General features: G+C 33.0%; 2 protein-coding genes and 1 pseudogene across 2 annotated transcripts; 1 reads left to right on the top strand and 2 right to left on the bottom strand.

Annotated features, from left to right (window-relative positions):
- Window positions 17-922, bottom strand: LOC104708268. The gene has a single exon (XM_010424818.1). It carries the CDS (start codon window positions 920-922, stop codon window positions 17-19), a length of 906 nt encoding a protein of 301 aa, XP_010423120.1.
- LOC104791178 lies at window positions 2,810-3,657 on the bottom strand. Its single transcript, XM_010517007.1, has one exon. It carries the CDS (start codon window positions 3,468-3,470, stop codon window positions 3,048-3,050), a length of 423 nt encoding a protein of 140 aa, XP_010515309.1. The 5' UTR covers window positions 3,471-3,657; the 3' UTR covers window positions 2,810-3,047.
- On the top strand, window positions 3,890-12,332 carry LOC104708258 (annotated as a pseudogene).

Below are 21,236 nucleotides of genomic sequence, written 5' to 3'. Positions count from 1 at the left end.
CCCCCCCCCCCGAACGTCAAACTGGCGTGAAACCATCCCTACCCTGCTCAACCACTGGAGGGTCAGCACTAGGTACATCCGGAACAGCCACAATTGTCATCTCTACACTCTTCGTAGGGCAATTATGCACAACATGACCGAACAGACCACATAGCGAACAAATGTTCGTCAAACCCTCATAGGACACAAAATAGTGACCCCCATTAATCAGAATGGATCCTTTCAGTGGTTTCTTTAGGTTGACTTCTACACAGATGCGGGCAAAACGTCCTCTTTCAAAGTTCAGCGTTGTTAGATCAACTTTAATCGGACGTCCTAGTCCTTTTGACAAGCTCATCAGAATTGCTCTATGATAGAAATTATACGTAAGGTTAGAAACCCTCACCCAAACTGGGGTTGTGACAATCTCATCCACCAGTGGATCGAATTCCGGGGTCCATGCTTGGACCATAAGATAGCTTCCAAACACACGCCATGGTCCCCCTGTGAGCGCTGCCAAATATTCCACCTCCGAACCAAACCTAACCAGAAAGAACTGTCTTGGTAGATCCATCACATGGAGCTCTCCGGACAGTTTCCATAACTCCCGTAGTCGCTTAGACAATACCGAGATGTTAACACTCCTACCCAAAACCTTCACAATCATGCAGTGCCTCCACAATCCATTCATCGCCTTCAACACCTCCGGTTCTATAGTCACCACCGGCTCCCCATCCTCCCCAGATGGAAACTCCAACCGAACCTTCTGCTCCACAAACTCATCGTCTAACACTGCCTCTGGAGTCAACCTACCTCCCAAATTACCCCCAATAACCTTATCTACCCACGACTGTCGAAGATCCGGTGGATCACCCGGCGGCCGATCACGCTCCCCTACCTCCATCATCGTAGCCTCATTCTCTCCGAAAACCCTAGACGTCATTTTTATTCAACTCAAACGCTGTTTTTTTTGTTTACAAAAATGATATGACACATGAACTTGTATGCTTACAAAAAAAAAAAGAGACAAATCATTAATCATTTTTTATGTTTGAATCAAAATGTAGTAATGTGATGTTTATGTCATATTCTGTTCTTTTGATGAGAAAAGTTAAATTCTAAGTTTGCTTTACAAAAATATTGTATAATTAATATTGAAATATTTTTTAGAAACATACGAAAACTATAACAACGGGCAACACTAGGAAAGTTATTAAAAAAAAAATCAGCAGCCGTTACAAGAAAATAAGACAATGAACCGGACGTACAAAAAAAATACATGAACCGGACGTAGAAGATTAGGGTTTTGAGTTATATATGCCGCCTCCCTAAGTCCTAACATCTACTATATAAATAAACGCAGCTACTCTTATCTCTCTAATATCTCTCTTATATGTTTAGTATTTGATATGATTCTCCATGTTCACCAGTAATCTTTGTTTTAATTTGTGTCTAGAAGTTTATTATCTCCGATGAAGAAGCAATCCCATAAGATAGGAAGTGCCGTATGACACTTTACACAACAGTGGACTGAACGAGGATTGCATCCGGTAGTTACACCCATCCCCCGGTCAGTGTTCCCGATCCAGTTAAGGTCGGGTTCGAGCTGCTCGGCCGGGTTATCTACCGTACTTCCCAACCGTTCTGTGTCCGCTGTGTGGGTGATTTGACACGGGTTCGCTGAGGCTTTTATTTTATTTTATATTAGTTTATGATATGAACTTGTCCGATGCCACGTCGACGGTAGCTCTTTGTGGCTGTGATCCTCGATGCTACATTGGACGTATACAAATGTTCGTGTTTCGCTTACTGATAGGAACCTGTGGATCTTTGAATTATTATACGATCTACGGAGCCATTTCGGCGATTACATTTTAGATTTTTAAAACCAATTAATTTTGATATTTGATTATTGGGAAGGTTACCGATGATGATTATTGCTAAAATATGGAATTACCGTCTGAGTTTTATACTCTTTGATGTGAAAAACGCTGGCTTACTGAGGCTTCCCTATATATATAATTTTATTTAATTTCGATACTTATTAGATGGGCAAAGTGCCTTTGAGAGATCAGAGCAGCGAGAATTCAAATGCTGTTCTTGTTCCGTTGCAGGCATAAATCGAAACCCATTGGTCTTTTCTCTATTTCCTCTTGCAAGTAGACTTTCATTATTGCAAATCAGAAGAAAAGATCCCACATTATATTGATCAAGAAGCAAAATAATTTTTTTTTTTCTTATCATTTTTTTGTTCTTTCTGTCTTAACATTAAATCCAAAAGAAGTACATGAGCATTTTTTGTTTTGTTTTGTATTCATGATAAGTATTGATTTTTTTTTTTCACATTACATCTTAGATTATAAGATTCTACCATCGACTAGGAAGAGTTTATAACCATGTTTTGGTTCATGGTCCGAAGATGTATAATGGTTCTGCGGGGATTTTCATCGTAGTCTTTTCACACGCTTATATTAGTAGTATGAGTTTGTTTTTAAATCTCGATTATCGAAATTCAGAGAAAGAATGTGTTGTTTGATTATATGAAGATGGGCCACCTATGGTTATTCCTGTCCCCAGTGGCCACCTCGATTGTAGCCGACGTTTCGGAGATACTTTTTTGGAAGACGTAAACAAGTCAAAAAGCTATACTAGTATTTCTCTGCCTAATTGAACGCAAAGACAAAGGAGGTAAAAAACAAACTTGGAAAATTCTATTCAGCTCTAATATTTTGACTTTTAAGTGGGTTCTTCAAATGTTTAATTTGACTTGTATTGTAATAACATTCGATCTTTTATCATCACCATCTAAGAATTTGGCTCGTAATTAATAAGTAATGAAATAATGATTTGTAACTTAATATAATGAAACATAAGTACACAACTTCTAAAACAAAATGAAATAATCATACATATGACAGAAAAGTTTAGAATGACGAAAACTAGGAATTATGTAGGAAATAGCTTCAAGCAAATTATAATTAAGAATTACAACTTTTCTTAATAAGAATAAGCGTAGGCACAAAAATCTTAAACCACCAACGAAAGAGATAGAGAGAGAGAGAGAGCACTCATCGCTGTCCATGCTTGCAGGAGAGAGGAAGAGAGTCAGAGGAAGGACGGAGGAGGCGGCGGATCTCAGAACGGAGCATGAAGAAGACGTGAGTGAAGCTGCCTGTTTGTTGATTTCCCAATGATGGTTTGGCTCCGTTCTTGTTAACTTCAAGATCTGTGAAAAAGATTGGTAACTTCTTTAAGAGAATCCATGACCAACTCCATTCCCACCATTCTTTCACGGAGCTCCCTCCTTGCTCTCCCATGTTTGACACCGACTTGGATCTAGAGACGGTGGAAGGTTGGTTACGTGAAAGATTTAGAGAAAGAGAAGAGAGACGGCGACGGAGAAGGCCTGGCTCATCTCTGGTGGTGGTGGAAGAGACAGGGAGAGAAGTGGGTTTACGAATCTGAAGAGTTTTCATAATTGAGGAGCTCATGGCCAAGAGAGATCAGACAGAGAGAGGAAGATGAAGATCAGGAGGTTGAGAGATGATCAGGTTGCTTTAGAGAGAAAAAGTGAGAAAGATGTGAGAGAGAGATTGTGAACAAAGCTTTGACACTGACTGGTTTTATTCCCGTGTATGTTGTGGACCTCATTCATTTTTATTCCTTTCCGTTGCCCAATAATTACATGCCAGTTCTTTCTCATATGATTTGCGGCAAAGTTGGTATAGTGTGTGTCATTTATATCGAGTTGTAATTAATTTAAAAAATAAGTATATAGTTCAAAAACTAAAACAACCTTTAGATATAAAAGGATTGATTTGAAAAAAAAAAAGAGAACAAATAAGCAAAACAAAAAATAATTTAAAGTTCATGAATTTTCGGAGAAATTTGTAACTAAAATACATTTTAGATGGCGAAGATGGTGAGCAAAATTTCTCTGTCGAAATATCATAAATGGTTTTTTTTTTTGGGGAGCCTGAATATTAATGACAAGATTTCGAATTCGTTTGTAATCACGATTTGGCAAGCAATATGAATGCATTGTGTTTGTCGTCTACAACTCAAATTAAAATTATGAAGCAAACGCAATGCAAACGTACTTAACTAACACATACATATATTATGAAAGACATAAACAATTTAATATGAAAGAGCAATAAGTGTTGTAAATGTGGAATATGTTGAGCTAGAAAGTCACAATGATGTATTGAATCCAAACTCAGGTTGTTCGAAACAATCAATCATACATGGTACATTGAAACATGACAAAATAATCATGTGCGCCCACTTGTATATAACATATGAGCCAATGCACTCATAACAAATTGATTTTAAGTTGAATATCCATTATCCCAATTTCTCCTTCCTATTTTATTTTTGTTTAATTTGAAGGGGAGTATATAGTTTAGATACTACTAATGGATATGGTTTAAGATGTTCGAAGTTCTAATATTTGTGTAACTTTAATTTATTTTGATTCAAGATCTCCCATTTTTTTTCTTAATTATTAACTTTAATTTTATATTTTAATTTTGGATCCCAACTAAACAAATCACACAATATCTCTATTTCTTTTTCTCTCATTTTTTTTTGTAAAATTTTGCTTATTATCCCTCCTTCCCTAGAGACTAAATATATAATTTCATTTACATACATAAATCATTTTTCAATCAATGAAAAAAACATGTGTTTTCTTTTTGTCAGAAGAAAATTTTGTGTATTTTTTTGGGCTTTTCTGTATGAAATATTATATGTGGATAATTCTTAACACATTGATAGTTTAAAACCAGTTCTCAACGAGAGAGTAAACCCCTATTAAAAGCACAAAAGCCCATTGGATTTTGTGTTTGAGATGAACCGTACCTTGTACAAACAATCCTAAAGGTTGTAAAGGTATAGAGGAATAACACCACAATTTCCTGCTTGGAAAACGCCAAGCAAACGTTCTTACTATTTATTTTTATCAAACTCTTATCCGGTTTATAAGAATAAATCTAAGCAGACCTCACTTCTCTATCTAAACTCTCACCATTATAGATTTAAGAGAAACAATACTCACCTTCGTAGTTTTCTTTTTGTTAGCCTTGAAGTTACAATCTCTCGCAAAAAGTTTTTCTTAGTGTTAAAAAGCCTACGACACACCTCCTAGATCTTTTATATTCGATCATCCTTAAACCCTAAAAAGATCTTCAAATCTTCACGTAAGGCAATATCTTGTTTGCCTCAATCCACTTCCCTTAACCATCGCACACAATATTCTCCAGATATCATCTCTCTCGATTCTGCTTTATCTTCTCATATCATCCCGCTTAGACTTGCCACATCAGCACACACAACCACATCAGTAACTCGGCCGTCTGTGATCTGATGCAGCTCCCTGATTAACACAACGCTCTGCTCGGCACAAGTTCCTTACAGCGAGTTGTTGTAGAATCTGCATTTACAAAGGTAATTAAAATCCGAGAGATGAAGGATGACTACACCACATTGGACTGCCGTGAGACTGACCGCTGACGTGTGGGTGGCCAAAGCGCTCTGGTAAGTAATATCATGATAACCTTAGAGGTTCTCACTGTGACGATTAACCTGATAGAAATCAAGATCAAGTACTGCTCGGCGATTTCTGACTTGTTAAGTTAAGTTTGTCATAAGCCTCGATCGGCCGGTCGGCCCAAAATAAATCTCGTCCCTTGGGGAAAGGTTTTTATTTTTCTTTTACTTAAAACATATTTTTTGGAATTTTTAGTTAAATTTTGAACTATTTTTGATAGAATTATAATATACAAGTTGCTATTTTCAATGAATCAATTTAGAGGAATTCGATATACTATAAAACAGAATTTAAATTCTTCTTCTCAGCAACAAAACAAACTAATGTGAGAAACCAAGCAATATATCTCTGTTGAAAGAGGAGAACTAAGATAGAGAGAGAGAGAGAGAGCAAGGAATAGACATGAGAACACTAACGACGGGGAGTAGGATCTAGGTTTCAGTCGCGACGTTGGATCCTCTATCCCAATATCACTTCTTCTCTCCGAGTAATAAAAAAGTGTAGCCGTTAGCTAACAACAACAAAATGGTAGCGTATTGTACTCCGAGTCTATCGACAAGGTTTTTATGATTGAGTGGTTTGAAGCCTTTGAAGTCATGAACTATTTTATTTGCTGTGCATAACATCTAAGTTTTATTTAAACATCTAAGTAGTATACTATATTATAAAAAAATATCATGTCCATCGTGATTCATTTTTTTCTTCTTAATATTATTATTTTATAATATAGTGTCAAATTTCCTATATATTATCTAAATATTTTATTGTTATATATATATATAAATATATTTAGTAAATCATATCAGTTTTATTGATTTAAGATTTTGCTATGTGTAATATAAAACTATATATAATAAGATCATAAAACTTAAAAATAATTATATGGTCCCTTTTTGAGTAAAAGAATAGCACTCATAAAATTTTGGACCTTTTTTTACGAGAGATTTTCGGATTAAATTCATTTTCTTATAATTATTATTATTTCCAAATACATATTTTGAAAGAATCGCGAACCATTTTCTTATGTAATTTATTTTTCTGAAAATTCATGCTGTCGTCCTCCTGACCCATGCCCCCTCTGCCCACTTTTTCTGGGCCGGACCTGTGTGTCACCGACCAAACCTTGTGATTCCTGTCGATTCCTCCGACCCGTCAAGGAACTATAATTTTTTTTAATGCATGCATGACTCGTTTTACGTATTTAACTGTAAATAATCACTTTATACGTTTACCTCTTTTCAATGTATATTGCAGTAAAGACTTATAAGTCTATATAGTTATTGATTTCTTATGTAAGACTTTTTTATGTTTACCATATAAGATTCGACTAAATTTTATCGAATTGTGTGGCTTCAAAAAATCAAACCTCACATTTGAGAATGTGTGGATCTATCATGCAGCGTTCACTAAAACCATACTTTAGGCTACGACTTTGGTTTTGGCATTCAAGACCTTAAAGTTGTTTCTTCATTTCTGGAAACTTTTATAAATTACATTCTATTAAGGCCTTACGGGATATATTTGATGTCAAAAAGGTTTTTGGGTTGAATATAATTTTACATTTTGTTTATAATAACAGTTTTTGGATTGAATAACATTGTACTAGTTGCATCGTCTCGAGCTAAATAGAAATGGCTAAAGAATTTTTTGCAATTATTGGGCATACAAATAAGCTTATTAATCCATTAAACTTTCCAGAAAACAAAAATATATCTCATTTTCTCAATTGAAGCCTCTCTAGTCTATATTCATTAGAGGTTTGCATATGTGGAAAATTTAAAAGTAAGGACATAATAGGTTTTTTGGTTTATATAAAGCATAGTTCACCAAATTTGATTAATAAAGATAACAAATCACCCAAATAAAGAAAATATCTTTTATTTTTCATTTTTCCCCTTAAAACAAATACACCAATAGAAAATTATAACTTTTTAGCACTATTGTTATTTCAAATTAAAATTTACTAGGTAAAAGTTTTAAATTAAAGAGAAAAGCATCTTTAAAGGAAAATACTAAAAAACAGCAAAAGAATATAAAAGTTACTCACTTCATAGTGTATACTATTTTTAACAATATTTATCATATATATTAACAAAATTTAATTTAACAAAATTTCATTTCAAAATGGATTTATTAAGATATATTACTTATTATTTAAGAATTACTTTTACTCTTAGAAATAATATGTTAGAAATATTTCTATTATGAAAGAGGTAAAGTCAACTAATTGTAAAAATTATTTTAAAAACATACTTTCAAAAAGCGCGTGTCTAACATTATTGGTCAAAATTTTGAAAAAGCTTTCCCATTATGTAAGAATTAATTTAATTTTTAGTAAAAACAAAAAACATTTTTGATGTTTCTTGCTCAATAAAAATTAATATTAAGCATTCTCAAATCACAATTATCTTAGTTGAAAACTCAAAGATAAATATTTAATAAAAAAGCTAAATAGAGGTCAAAGTGGTTTAATAAAAAAAAATCACAAACCAGAAAGAAAAAAATCAAGACTTTCAAAAGCTTAAAAAAAGATACCCTTGTGAGGTGCTAAAGCCACTAGTTTAATCATATACACCATCTAGTCTCTTTATCACCATACTTTCATAATGGTTTCAACAAACACCTCAGATTTCTTATCGAGTCTCCATGATTCCCTTTTGGTTATGATAGTCTCGTTGTTACCGTTCAAAGAATCAGTACGAAAGAGTGTTCTTTCAAAGAGATGGAGAAATCTCTGTCGTGAGACGACGTCTTGTTTTCAAAGAGTCCGAATTTGTTACACTTTCGGAGTTTGATAGAGAGATCGTCGAACCCTCAGTTCGTGATAGGGTATTCTTTGTTGGTGTTATGCTTGACTGGGTCTCAAAGTTTACTGGCAAAGTTATCGAAAACTTTGAGATTCATCTCTTCCTGCCCGAGGGTTTTGAGGGAGATATAATGTCTCTCATCGAATTCGCCACCTCCCGACAAGTCAAGAACATAGTTCTTAATCTCTCAGATCATACCCAGACAGACATAATAAGCTCATTTTTAATTTGTATATTCAGATGCCCGTATCCTCAAAAGAACTAACTAATTGATGTTTCTCATCTCTTTTTATATCTTTTATATGTTAGATCTTTAACCGTTTGCTCTTTCTTCCTTCAGGTAAAACGAACCGTTTGCTATCTAAGATTCATAATATCTACATCACTAGATCATTCATTCGATATTATTGTTATATTTCATTTCCACAAAATCTACATCACTAGATCGTTCACTACATCACTATGCAAACATTTTCTTTTTTGTATGTGTGTGTGTCAATCTTATATAATATCAGAAGGTTTTCTCCTAACATAGCATAAAACGACGACATTTGGCAGCGTATATTTTCGACACCTGTCTTCACTTCTCAATTATTAAGTTTTTTATTTCATTTTTCTCAAAATTACATAAATTATTTTTCATATTCACTAAATTTAAATAATATTTCTGTACTAAAAAATATATTGACATTTATATATGCAATGTTCTTTTAGTAATTATATATAGATATCATTTATCAATATTTTATATAATTACAATAATATTATAATTTCGCATAGTTATCATTTATCAATATTTTATATAATTACCATAACATTATAATTTTACAACTAAGAAAAAAATAGAAATTAATATTATAATTTTGGACAAAATAAATTTCCAATAATTAAAGATTGAAATATTAATATCATAATTTTGGAACAATATAATGTGATGGTTATTATTTTTTTTAATAATTTCAAGCTATAAAAATATTGTAATATTATAATAATTATTTGTTGACAAAAAATCATAATATTTGTTTCACAGTTTTTGTGCCAAGAGATCAAATCAATTTATTCTAAAATAATTTAAATATATAAACCAATATGATATTTTATTTTTCTTTAATAGTAATCATTAACACAATTTATTGCATATTAATTCTTTAAAATGTAACTCCCATGATGTTTGAAAAAATTTAGAAACAAATCTTTCATCATATGAATATACTTTAATGTATTAACTGCAATACAATTTGTGTTTTACAAAAAAAAAAAGAAAAAAAACACAGACAAAAGCTATGGTATATTTATTCTTTCAAAAAATAACCATAACTCCCATCATGTTTGACAAAAAAAAAAAAAACTGAAAAACCTCTCATACTACTAAAAAATTATCTCTAAATAGCTAGACAAAGTCTTCACCAAACATCATATTCTACCTCTCACATAATTTTCTAAATTTTGTAATATTTAACTTTTTTCTTTATGTGACATTTGTTAGTTTTGAAATAAATAAGTTGAGTAGAAATTTTGAAGCATATATAGAAGTGTCCATGTGAAATGTGGTTATTCATTAGAAAGAATTAGATGAAGAAGGTCTTAGGCACATAACACATTCTCACTTGTAAATGTTGTTTCAAATGCGTATTTTGTATTTCAATATTGTAATTTGTTGTTCTTTTGATTCATTTGATAAATTTTTAATATAAAATTTTTAGTTTTAGATCATAATTCATAAACCCTAATAGATTTTATCTCTTAGTCACAATATTTATGCTACTTATTACTCATGCTATATTTTATACAAGTGTGTTTATATGTATTACCACCCATGAAAATGAGTTTAAACAAATATTAACTGTTTCGAACTATTAATTTAAATTTGTTCCTTAACGTTACAACTGTGTTTGTATGTATTTATTAACTTTCTTTCCGATAACCATTTCCATGGTCCTTTATTTTATTTATAGGTTATGACTTTTGATGAGAAATATTTTGCGATGGTTTAGGGTTTAGGGTCGAGGAAGATTTGGACGTCTAAGTGATATACATCTCATGATATGGGTTTCCAAAACCATGTGATTCTTCCAAATTCAGTTTTAATTTTCTTACACAATTTAGTCTTAATTATTTTCTTAAAATATAATTAACATCTAATTTCTTTTTACAACATTATTGTTTGGGTTATACTATGTATGCACTTATTTTCTCTTCTCATGTTCCATTATTTTTCCTAGCCATGATCGATTGTTGATGATGTGATTGTAGTTCTTACCCGCAAGCAGAGTGAGCAAGGCAATGGGATTTGACCATGTGTGCAAGTCGAAATATCGAAAGATCATTCTAAACTAATCCCAATTGCATTCTAGAGAGAGAGACAATATCTTGGAGAAGTAGGAAGATTTTAGTTATCTCTTCTTCCATCCATCACATGATTTTAGAAATAAAAACATAGAAGAAAAAAAAAATTTCTGGTGCTCTTAGGTTATGCAGTTAACACTAAAAGAAGTAACTCGATAATACGATAATATGTTTTTACTCTTTTTCATTGGTCATTTTGAGTATAATACAACATATATATATATATAGATATATATATTATTTTTTAAAGAAAAGGAACACAGAAAAAAAACAATATTAATAACATTTTTTTACTCAATTCTAAACTAAAATTCAGTTTGCATTTAGTATGTAACAGAGAACTTTCTTTTCCAAATGCAATTAATCAAGAAACACAAAGAATTCTACTTCTAGAACACAAATGCCTTTGAAGTCATTTGTATAATTCATTAAGGTTAAAATATTTTATTGCTAAAACATTCAATATAATAATAAAACTTTTAAGCAGGTGTGAAGCATGCTGGTAAATATATAAATATCACAATTATTTATGTTACCTTTAGTTATCTAATTAATAAAACTAATTACACATAGAATGAAAGAAAAGCATGAGTTTTGGCTCAAGAAGAGGTTATTCGAGAAATTCAAGCTATTGTCTCGTCCTTCTTGGAGGTGTCTGGTTTTAGAAGATATTGATGTTTTATAGACTATGTTAAAAGCGGAAAAACTAACACATAATGTCCATGCTCAGCTGCATTTTATTTTATACGTAATCAATGTTCTTTTTTCCAACAAAAAAAAAGTTTGTACGTTCTTAATTGTGCATCAAAACATGAAGAACTATATATATTATGGGATACAGACTAAATATTTTAAAGTAACCTTTCATATTAACAAAAAATTTCAGTTTAATGTTTAACTAATCCATAGTCATTCATTTTAAGTGACCGAGAATACTTATTTAAAAACAAAACAAATAACAAACATAAGATAATTTATTGAAACACAAAATATAAAATTTTAAATATTTTATTAAATCTGAAATATGTTAAAATTATTATAAAGTTATCTCGCGCATCGCATGAGTCTACTTCTAGTTTAACATATTTTCTTCTTTCAAAAAGGGGATCCAAGATTGTGACGATCCTATGGCTTTGCATCATCCCATGAAAACTCGACATTTGGTGATGCGAACAAATATGCACCCAAATGACTTCGGAGGAATTAAAATATTTCTCAAAAGCTGTCCGGAACTGGAATCTCTCACTTTTGATTTGGTAAGTTACTTTTGTTTGTTTTAATCTTTAAAATCTCTCTCACATTATTGTGCTATGTGGTATAAAACGCTTAACTTTAATCGCATTATGCAGATAGTTCGGTCGCCATGGGTGATAGATCCGGTAACGCATTGGCTTACTAGCAAAGCTTACGAGTGTTTGGAAAAAACGCTCAAGGTTTTGAAGGTAAAGAACTTTCGTGGAAGCTTGAACGAGTTACATTTGCTTCAACACCTGATTCGTAATGGGCGTGTGCTGGAACGAGTTGAACTTTAAGAGGCAAAGGGAATGAACCATAAGCAGAAGACATTGATAAAGGCTGGATTTGAGGAGGTTCAGAAGAATCTGAAGAAAGCTTCGACTCATTTAAAAATTACTCTAAACAGTGCTTAATTGAAGCATTCTCTTGATTTTAATTTCTAGTTGAAAAGTGTACTCATTGAGTGATCTTTTCGACTTTTTATTTTATTTTATGTTAATGGTCTGTATTTCAGTGTTTTATTTGGATCAATTTCTTCAGTTGTTTAACTTTATCATTTTCTTATTTGGCTTGGTTAGAAAAACAGTTGGTAACTAAGAAATGAAGAACTGCTTTGCTTGGTTTTGGAGACTTGTAGTAGTTTCTGACTTTCTGTTTTGTTTGATAATCACTATTTACGATATGATATTAAATCCGAAAATTTTATACAATTTTGTTTGAATTTTTTAAGTTTTCTTATTAATTAAATTGAGTTTTTTTTTTGGCTAATGGTTTTATTCAATTCCATTTATGGTTTTGTTTGCTTTCTACAGATTTAAATGTGATATTGTACCTAAATGGGTTTTTATTTTTTTAATTTTTTCCATTCGGATATGTGAGCTAATTTACTCATAGCTAACAGCTTTTGAATTGAAATCCATATGTATAATCTAATACCCTTTACACCACATGCATTCAGGTCATGATTATAATTTTGTTATTATGTGAATTTCAAGAAGATAAAAAACTACAGATCATGTAGCAGCGCAATTATAATTTTAATAGACAAGGCGTTCGCAGCTCAATATATTGAATCATAACAGAAAGATTAGATAAGATAAATCAATTTTTGGTGTAGAAGAAACGAAGGAGGCCAGCAATTAATAATAACCTATAGGGAGTTTTGATCGAGATGAGAAGATCTCTTCTTCTTCTTCTCATAATTAAGGAACAAAAGCTTCTTGATTAATGTTTTAGGTTCAAAACCTAAATCATAAATGTAACTTTTTTTTGTGTGTAAAAAATAGGGAAATTTGATTTAAAAGGACATTTTTTTCTTCAATTTGTCCCATTATGCTTTCTACGGTACATTACTGAATATGCCTAAACTACCCTTAAAAAAAATTGAAATAACTTTTAAGCAATTTTAAAATTTTATTTCCCTAAAAACAAATTAATAAAATAAAGAAGAGGTTGTCAAAAGGTGTTTTTGATGGAAAAAATGTGTTTTAACATTGACAAAAAATCATTCTGCAAAATCTAGAATACATATTCTACTAATTTGATATATTCTAAAGATATTAGATTATGAATTCTACGTGCTATACATGTTCTAAATATGGTCGTTTACAAATTCTACGCATTGTACTTGTTCTGTAATCTTTAGAATAGATTTATCTTCTTAAACTTTTAGAAGTCGGAATTTATATGTGTTCTACAAAAACTAGAATATATATTCTACACATAACTCTATATTCTAAAAATATTAGAATATGTTTTCTTCACTTTATACATATTGTACAGAAGTCAGAATATGAAATCTACATTTTTCATGTGCCCTGCGGAAATTAGAAGATATATTCTACATTTTATTCTATGTTCTTCATAATTTAGAAAATATATTCTACAAAGTCTAGACTTATGTTAAACAAGGTAACTGAATCCTAAATTAAAGGAAACAAAATATTTACGTAATCCCGAAATTATGGAAATCATATATATTCTTAAGATTACGTTCTAACAAGTTTAAAACGTGTTCTGAAAACATGTTTAAGAGAGTTTTTTTTCATTCTTCACTTTCCTACGCTTGTAAACCTAAATTTTGTGTTCTTTCATTCAAGAGTTGATTTTGCAAAATGTTGCAAATCTATGTAACATGTGGTATATGGAGATGTACCAGGCAAAATGAATGGAGATTTATTGTTGATGAAGAAAAACGTGGGAGACTTCTTACTTTTCAAGCCAATTCAACTCTTGAAGAGCTAAAGATGATGGTTTTGGAAGACTATGAAATACAGTCTCTAAACATGGTTGATGTGGAATTCAGTTATTTACCCTTTGATCTCAGTGTTGATTCTCCTCCGGTTGTTATGATGAATGATCGCCAAGTGAAAATTTTTGTTGCTTATTGGAGAATGAAGAATAACATACGGTTGTGTGTGACGTTTAAAACCACAGTGAATGATAGAAGCAATATCGATTTGAATAAGGAACCAAGTGATTCAAGTGAGGGAGGCGTTGACAGTCTCCTCCGTGAAAAGCAACAAAAAAATGTGAGCAAAGCAAAACCGAATGATTGTAAATTCATAACTTCTAAGGACGCTGAAGTTGGTGCTAGATCTATGATGGTTGATTCTATGGTAAAGAAGGGGCAATATTTCAAAAGCAAGGAAGCTTTACAGGCAAGTTTAGAAATTTTTGCCATGAAGTATAACTTCGATTACAAAGTTACTAAATCTGGTACAAGATTATGGTGTATACGCTGTATTGATAATGTTTGCAATTGGCGTGTTCGTGCTGAGTGCTTAGAAGGGTCTATGTGTTGGAAAATCAACAAGTATGTGGGTAGCCATACTTGTGCTCCTTCAAGGAAAACGAAATTTGGTAGAACACCTTCAGCAAGAACAATCGAGAATCTCATAAAACATAATTATGAAGGTGTCAAGGAGGGACCTAAACCCAATGACATCATTAATATTATGCGTACGAAGAATGGATGTGAGCTAACTTATTCCCACGCTTGAGAATCTCGTGAGTATGCAGTTAACGAAGTAAGAGGAATCCCAGAGAAAAGTGTTGCTAAGATACCTAACTACTTGCACATGCTAAAAGAGGTGAATCCTGGTACACATACAAATTATGATATTGATTGTGATGGTAGATTCAAGTATCTATTCATTTCATTTGGTCAAACAATAAGAGGGTTCTACAAGAAAATTTGGAAGGTAATTGTACTTGACGGAACGTTATTAAAGAGCAAATACAAAGGAGTTCTACTAGTTGCTACGACCGTAGATGGTAACTCTAATTTGTATCCAATTGCATTTGGGATTGATGATTCTGAGAATGATGCTTCATGGGAGTGGTTTTTAATGCAGCTTAACGTTGTTATTGTGGATGACAAAGATTTAGCTTTTGTGTCAGATCGACATATATCTATTTGTAAATTGATTGGAAAAATCTACCCCTTGGCTAATCATGGCATTTGCATCCACCACTTGATAGGTAATGTGGTAACAAATTATAAAGGAAGAGGTGTGGCTGGACGTGTTGCAAAAGCGTCAAAAGTGTATATAGTTGCTGAGTTTGATAAACATTTTGAGGAAATTTATAATATCAGTCCGGCGATTGGAGGTTATCTAGAGGAGGCCGATGTTAAAAAATGGGCTAGATGTCATTTTTCTGGATAAAGATATGACATTAACACCAACAACCCTGCTGAATCAATAAATTCAGCTTTGAGATCACCAAGAGAGTATCCAATAATTCCTTTGTTAGATAGCATTAGAGAAATGTTAACCCGCTGGTTTTATGAGCGTAGGGCATTAAGTGCGCAGCAAAACGACCCTTTAACCATTGAGGTGGAGAAGAAGATTTCTAGAAGAATAGAGAAGGGTGAAAAGTTAAAAGCTTATCCTATTTCTTAATTTATATTACAGATTAAAAGTAAATGAGTAGATTATATTGTTGATTTGGAGAAGAGGACTTGTTCATGTGGAAAGTTCGACATAGGAAAACTTCCTTGTAGACATGCCATAAAAGCAGCTTTTAGTATTGGGAAAAGTCTGTACCCATACGCTGATGATGTGTTCACTACTGCTTCATGGAGATCANTGTATATAGTTGCTGAGTTTGATAAACATTTTGAGGAAATTTATAATATCAGTCCGGCGATTGGAGGTTATCTAGAGGAGGCCGATGTTAAAAAATGGGCTAGATGTCATTTTTCTGGATAAAGATATGACATTAACACCAACAACCCTGCTGAATCAATAAATTCAGCTTTGAGATCACCAAGAGAGTATCCAATAATTCCTTTGTTAGATAGCATTAGAGAAATGTTAACCCGCTGGTTTTATGAGCGTAGGGCATTAAGTGCGCAGCAAAACGACCCTTTAACCATTGAGGTGGAGAAGAAGATTTCTAGAAGAATAGAGAAGGGTGAAAAGTTAAAAGCTTATCCTATTTCTTAATTTATATTACAGATTAAAAGTAAATGAGTAGATTATATTGTTGATTTGGAGAAGAGGACTTGTTCATGTGGAAAGTTCGACATAGGAAAACTTCCTTGTAGACATGCCATAAAAGCAGCTTTTAGTATTGGGAAAAGTCTGTACCCATACGCTGATGATGTGTTCACTACTGCTTCATGGAGATCATTGTACGAGGAAACCATTAATCCTATAGGTGTTCCTGAAGATGAATGGTGTGTTCCTGAAACTGTTGGTGATGTAAAAATTGTACCACCTGAGACAAGAAGAGAAGCTGGTAGAAGAAGAAAAAGAAGATATGAATCAGTGGAAGACAAGATAAGATCGTCACAAGGAGCGAAGAGGCGTAAGTGTGGCCGTTGTGGTAAAGAAGGCCACAATAGATCGACATGTGAAAACACGNTAAGTGCGCAGCAAAACGACCCTTTAACCATTGAGGTGGAGAAGAAGATTTCTAGAAGAATAGAGAAGGGTGAAAAATTTAAAGCTTATCCTATTTCTCAATTCATATTACAGATTAAAGGTAGAGGAGTAGATTTTATTGTTGATTTGGAGAAGAGGACTTGTTCATGTGGAAAGTTCGACATAGGAAAACTTCCTTGTAGACATGCCATAAAAGCATGTTTTAGTATTGGGAAAAGTCTGTACCCATACGCTGATGATGTGTTCACTACTGCTGCATGGAGATCATTGTACGAGGAAACCATTAATCCTATAGGTGTTCCTGAAGATGAATGGTGTGTTCCTGAAACTGTTGGTGATGTAAAAATTGTACCACCTGAGACAAGAAGAGAAGCTGGTAGAAGAAGAAAAAGAAGATATGAATCAGTGGAAGACAAGATAAGATCGTCACAAGGAGCGAAGAGGCGTAAGTGTGGCCGTTGTGGTAAAGAAGGCCACAATAGATCGACATGTGAAAACACGATCTAATAATAGGTTTGTTCAACAACTTTTACACATCATTTCAAATACATGTTTTAGTTTATTTAATTTAACATTCATTATTTTTTTTTATCTTCGCAGGCTGGTCTTGCTAGTAAAATGGCTGGTCTTGCTAGTAAAATGGAGGCTAATCTTTGAGGATTTATGATGNTAATTTATATTACAGATTAAAAGTAAATGAGTAGATTATATTGTTGATTTGGAGAAGAGGACTTGTTCATGTGGAAAGTTCGACATAGGAAAACTTCCTTGTAGACATGCCATAAAAGCAGCTTTTAGTATTGGGAAAAGTCTGTACCCATACGCTGATGATGTGTTCACTACTGCTGCATGGAGATCATTGTACGAGGAAACCATTAATCCTATAGGTGTTCCTGAAGATGAATGGTGTGTTCCCGAAACTGTTGGTGATGTAAAAATTGTACCACCTGAGACAAGAAGAGGAGCTGGTAGAAGAAGAAAAAGAAGATATGAATCAGTGGAAGACAAGATAAGATCGTCACAAGGAGCGAAGAGGCGTAAGTGTGGCCGTTGTGGTAAAGAAGGCCACAATAGATCGACATGTGAAAACACGATCTAATAATAGGTTTGTTCAACAACTTTTACACATCATTTCAAATACATGTTTTAGTTTATTTAATTTAACATTCATTATTTTTTTTTATCTTCGCAGGCTGGTCTTGCTAGTAAAAAGGCTGGTCTTGCTAGTAAAATGGAGGCTAATCTTTGAGGATTTATGATGTAGTCTTCTTCGTCACTATTTGGAGTTCACATTATTGGATATCTTATGTTTTTTTATTTTGAATTTCTTATGTTTCAAATACATGTTATTGGCTTTCTTATGTTTTTTTATTTTGAATTTTTTTATGTTTCAAAATAATTGATGTTTTGTTTTGGACGTTGTATTGGATTTCTTATGTTTTGTTTTGGACGTTATTTTGAATTTCTTATGTTAAACAAGCTTTTGTTTTGGACGTTGTATTTGTCTTAAACATAGAGAATACGTGTTTGAAATATTGATGTGTGTGCTTCGTTGGTGTTGTAACACGTAAAACTTAAAAACAAAAGCTAAATAAAATTTCCAGCAATAAAAAACATGACGTGAGTGACATACTACAATCGCAATAATAATCCTAGCAAAATCTTAAATTTAACTAAGGTCTACAATATGAGGCGATACAGATGGAGGCTCATACTTTCCCATTCGCTCAATGAACACAGGATCAGATGCTGCTTCCCACAAATCAACTGCAATCTTCGTACGAGCTTCTTTAATGTTGTCATCGTTTATCAAACTCATATCTAGGTTAAGCATATGACACTCTATGTATTTAAGTGCATACACTCCACAGTCAGAGCATGACTTATTAAGATTTGGTGGCACTGAAGCAAAAATGATAGAATATGGAGCCACATGAAGATATTTACCATAGGTTTTGGTCTGAACTTCCTTCACAAGTCGAGGGATGAGGATTGCAAATGGATCCACATGACTTCTGTGGGTGCGACCAGAACAATCAAATACTTCAACTGTTCTTAGGCCAAAATTAATGCACAGAGATATCCAATGATTATCATTGACGAACACAGGAGTGTAGACTCCGTCGAAGTCTAATGTCCATTTCTTCCCCGTCTTTCCATGAGAAGGCAAGTCACCGTTGGCATAACCAAAGATCATAGAATCCCATTTGTGGCCTTTTTTTATCTTCTCTAAACTTCAAATATTCGTTTTTGATTTGCATGCTAAACAGACAATTCATGAAGCCAACACGATTTGACTTCAGTCGGCCTAAAGATGTATTCTCCCAAAATATATACATCATAGCATCTATTTCCTGGAAAAAAATATAATGGACAAAAATCAAACGTTGACAATAAAAAATATATTGAAAAAAATAATTGACAAAAAAATCATGAAACGTACGTCACTCTGAAGCCAAACGTAGCTTGTCATGACTCGACTTAGTAATTCATCATTAATTACACTCGGACCCAACTTAAGCATTCTGCAAAAAGAATAAATTGTGCATAAGCCTCATTGAACAAAAGAATAGGAAAAATATAATTGAACAACTTACCCCAGTGTTCTACTCCACGCTGCAAAAGCATCGAATCGATCATCAGAAACGAACACCAAAACAGAATCCTCATCATTTTCACCCTCGTTTCGAGGACTCCAATTTCTGATGTCATCTTTGCACAATACATTCTGTGTAGGATCAAACTCAAGTACATCTGTCTTTTGAGATAGGTGTCCTACTGTTTTTTGTAAAAATTCTTGGGAATCCAAATTAAGATATATTTCACTATGATGAGTGAAAAGATCATCAATTAAAAACGATTCATCCTGTCAATACAAAAAGTTTAACAAAAATATTAACACTAATTATTACACCCACATGCATATATATCCGATTACATATTCTTTTAGAGTATTAAAAAAAAACACAAACATAACATAGAGATTTAAGTCTTACGTACCACATATTTACTCTTCTTTTCTGCTGGAATGGATGGTTGCTTAACCGTGGCTTGAGTGCTTATTGTAATTACAGCTGAAGTTATAGTATCCTTCAACAGTGAGATATCCTTTTCTATTTTTTCCAATCGACTGTCAACCTTATTCTCAAAACTCTTGAAACAAGTCTCAAACACACTAATCAAAGACTTCATTTGTTCATCTGTTGCAGCTCGATGTGTTGTTGCTGCTCGCTCATAGAGCACTTTCTTTTTCCTCCTCTCTACATTATGATCAGGTTGTCTCTTTCTCTTGCAACCTGACTCTTCATCATAACCAGCTTGTGTACTCTCACCACTCTTCGTTAAACTAGACCCTTGATTTTCTTCACAAGCCTCACTGTCAACGTCTTCTTTTTCTTGAATATGTTCACCATCAACATCATCAACTTGAACAGTTCCCCAAATATGGTCTCCAAAATCATTTCCAGATCTGATCATAGCTTTCAAATTATCTACTTCACCATCGCTAACTTCGTCAGGCCATATAAAGTCAATGTATTCAACAATGTCAAAATCTCTAGTAAGAGAAATGAATGGATACACAACATCCTAAAAAAAACGGTTAGAAGTTAAGATAAAACATTTGATAAGATTTGGATTGGCAAAGAAAGTACATTCGGTCCAAATGTACTTTCTAGTTGGATGATATCATCATATGATACTTTGGCTGCGCCTTTCCAGTTAGAACATCGAGGAGCTTCTGTAAATTCTGTGCTAATCTTTTCTCCCAACAACTTTCCAATGTCTGGAATTGCCTCCATCACCCATATTTGAAATGCATATGAGAAACCATCTAATGCATAGCTATTGATCTTCTTCAAATCTTCTCTTTTTTCTATGATAGACTTAACAAGACTTTTTTAAGCTTTAAGACCCCAAGGATAAGTCCTCACCTTATCAAGATCCATTACCATCTTGATGTATTTGAGTGAAATATACTTTTTTTCATCCTTAGCCATAACCAACCCAACAATCACAAGAAGATACACCAATCGGATCTTATCTATCTCACTCCATTTGTGAATTATAGGTAATTGTACATCAACCAAGCTCTTAATGCTAATAGTCGGACCTTTTCTCTTCATCAATTTTCTCCAAAACCCACCATCATCTTTCCAATTCTCTAAATCACAACTAAAATCGGCAGTGCATTTGAGCCCAATCACAGCATGAAACTCTTGCATTGAAAATCTGAGTGGCTTCCCTCCAAACACAAACCATATCTCTCTTTTTTTTCTTTGTAACCATTTGCCTAGACATCATGCTGTGTATCAAACGCCCTAAATACCCTAAACCATTCTCGTAGATTGCAAATACATGTGAAAAAACTGGATCATTCTTCACTTCCTCATACTCTTTAGGTAATGCTTGTTTGACTTTGCCCAA

Source organism: Camelina sativa, chromosome 1 (assembly GCF_000633955.1).
Source record: "Camelina sativa cultivar DH55 chromosome 1, Cs, whole genome shotgun sequence".
Lineage (NCBI taxonomy): Eukaryota > Viridiplantae > Streptophyta > Magnoliopsida > Brassicales > Brassicaceae > Camelina > Camelina sativa.
Note: the sequence above shows the minus strand (reverse complement) of the source record. Positions and strands in the feature narration are given on the sequence as shown.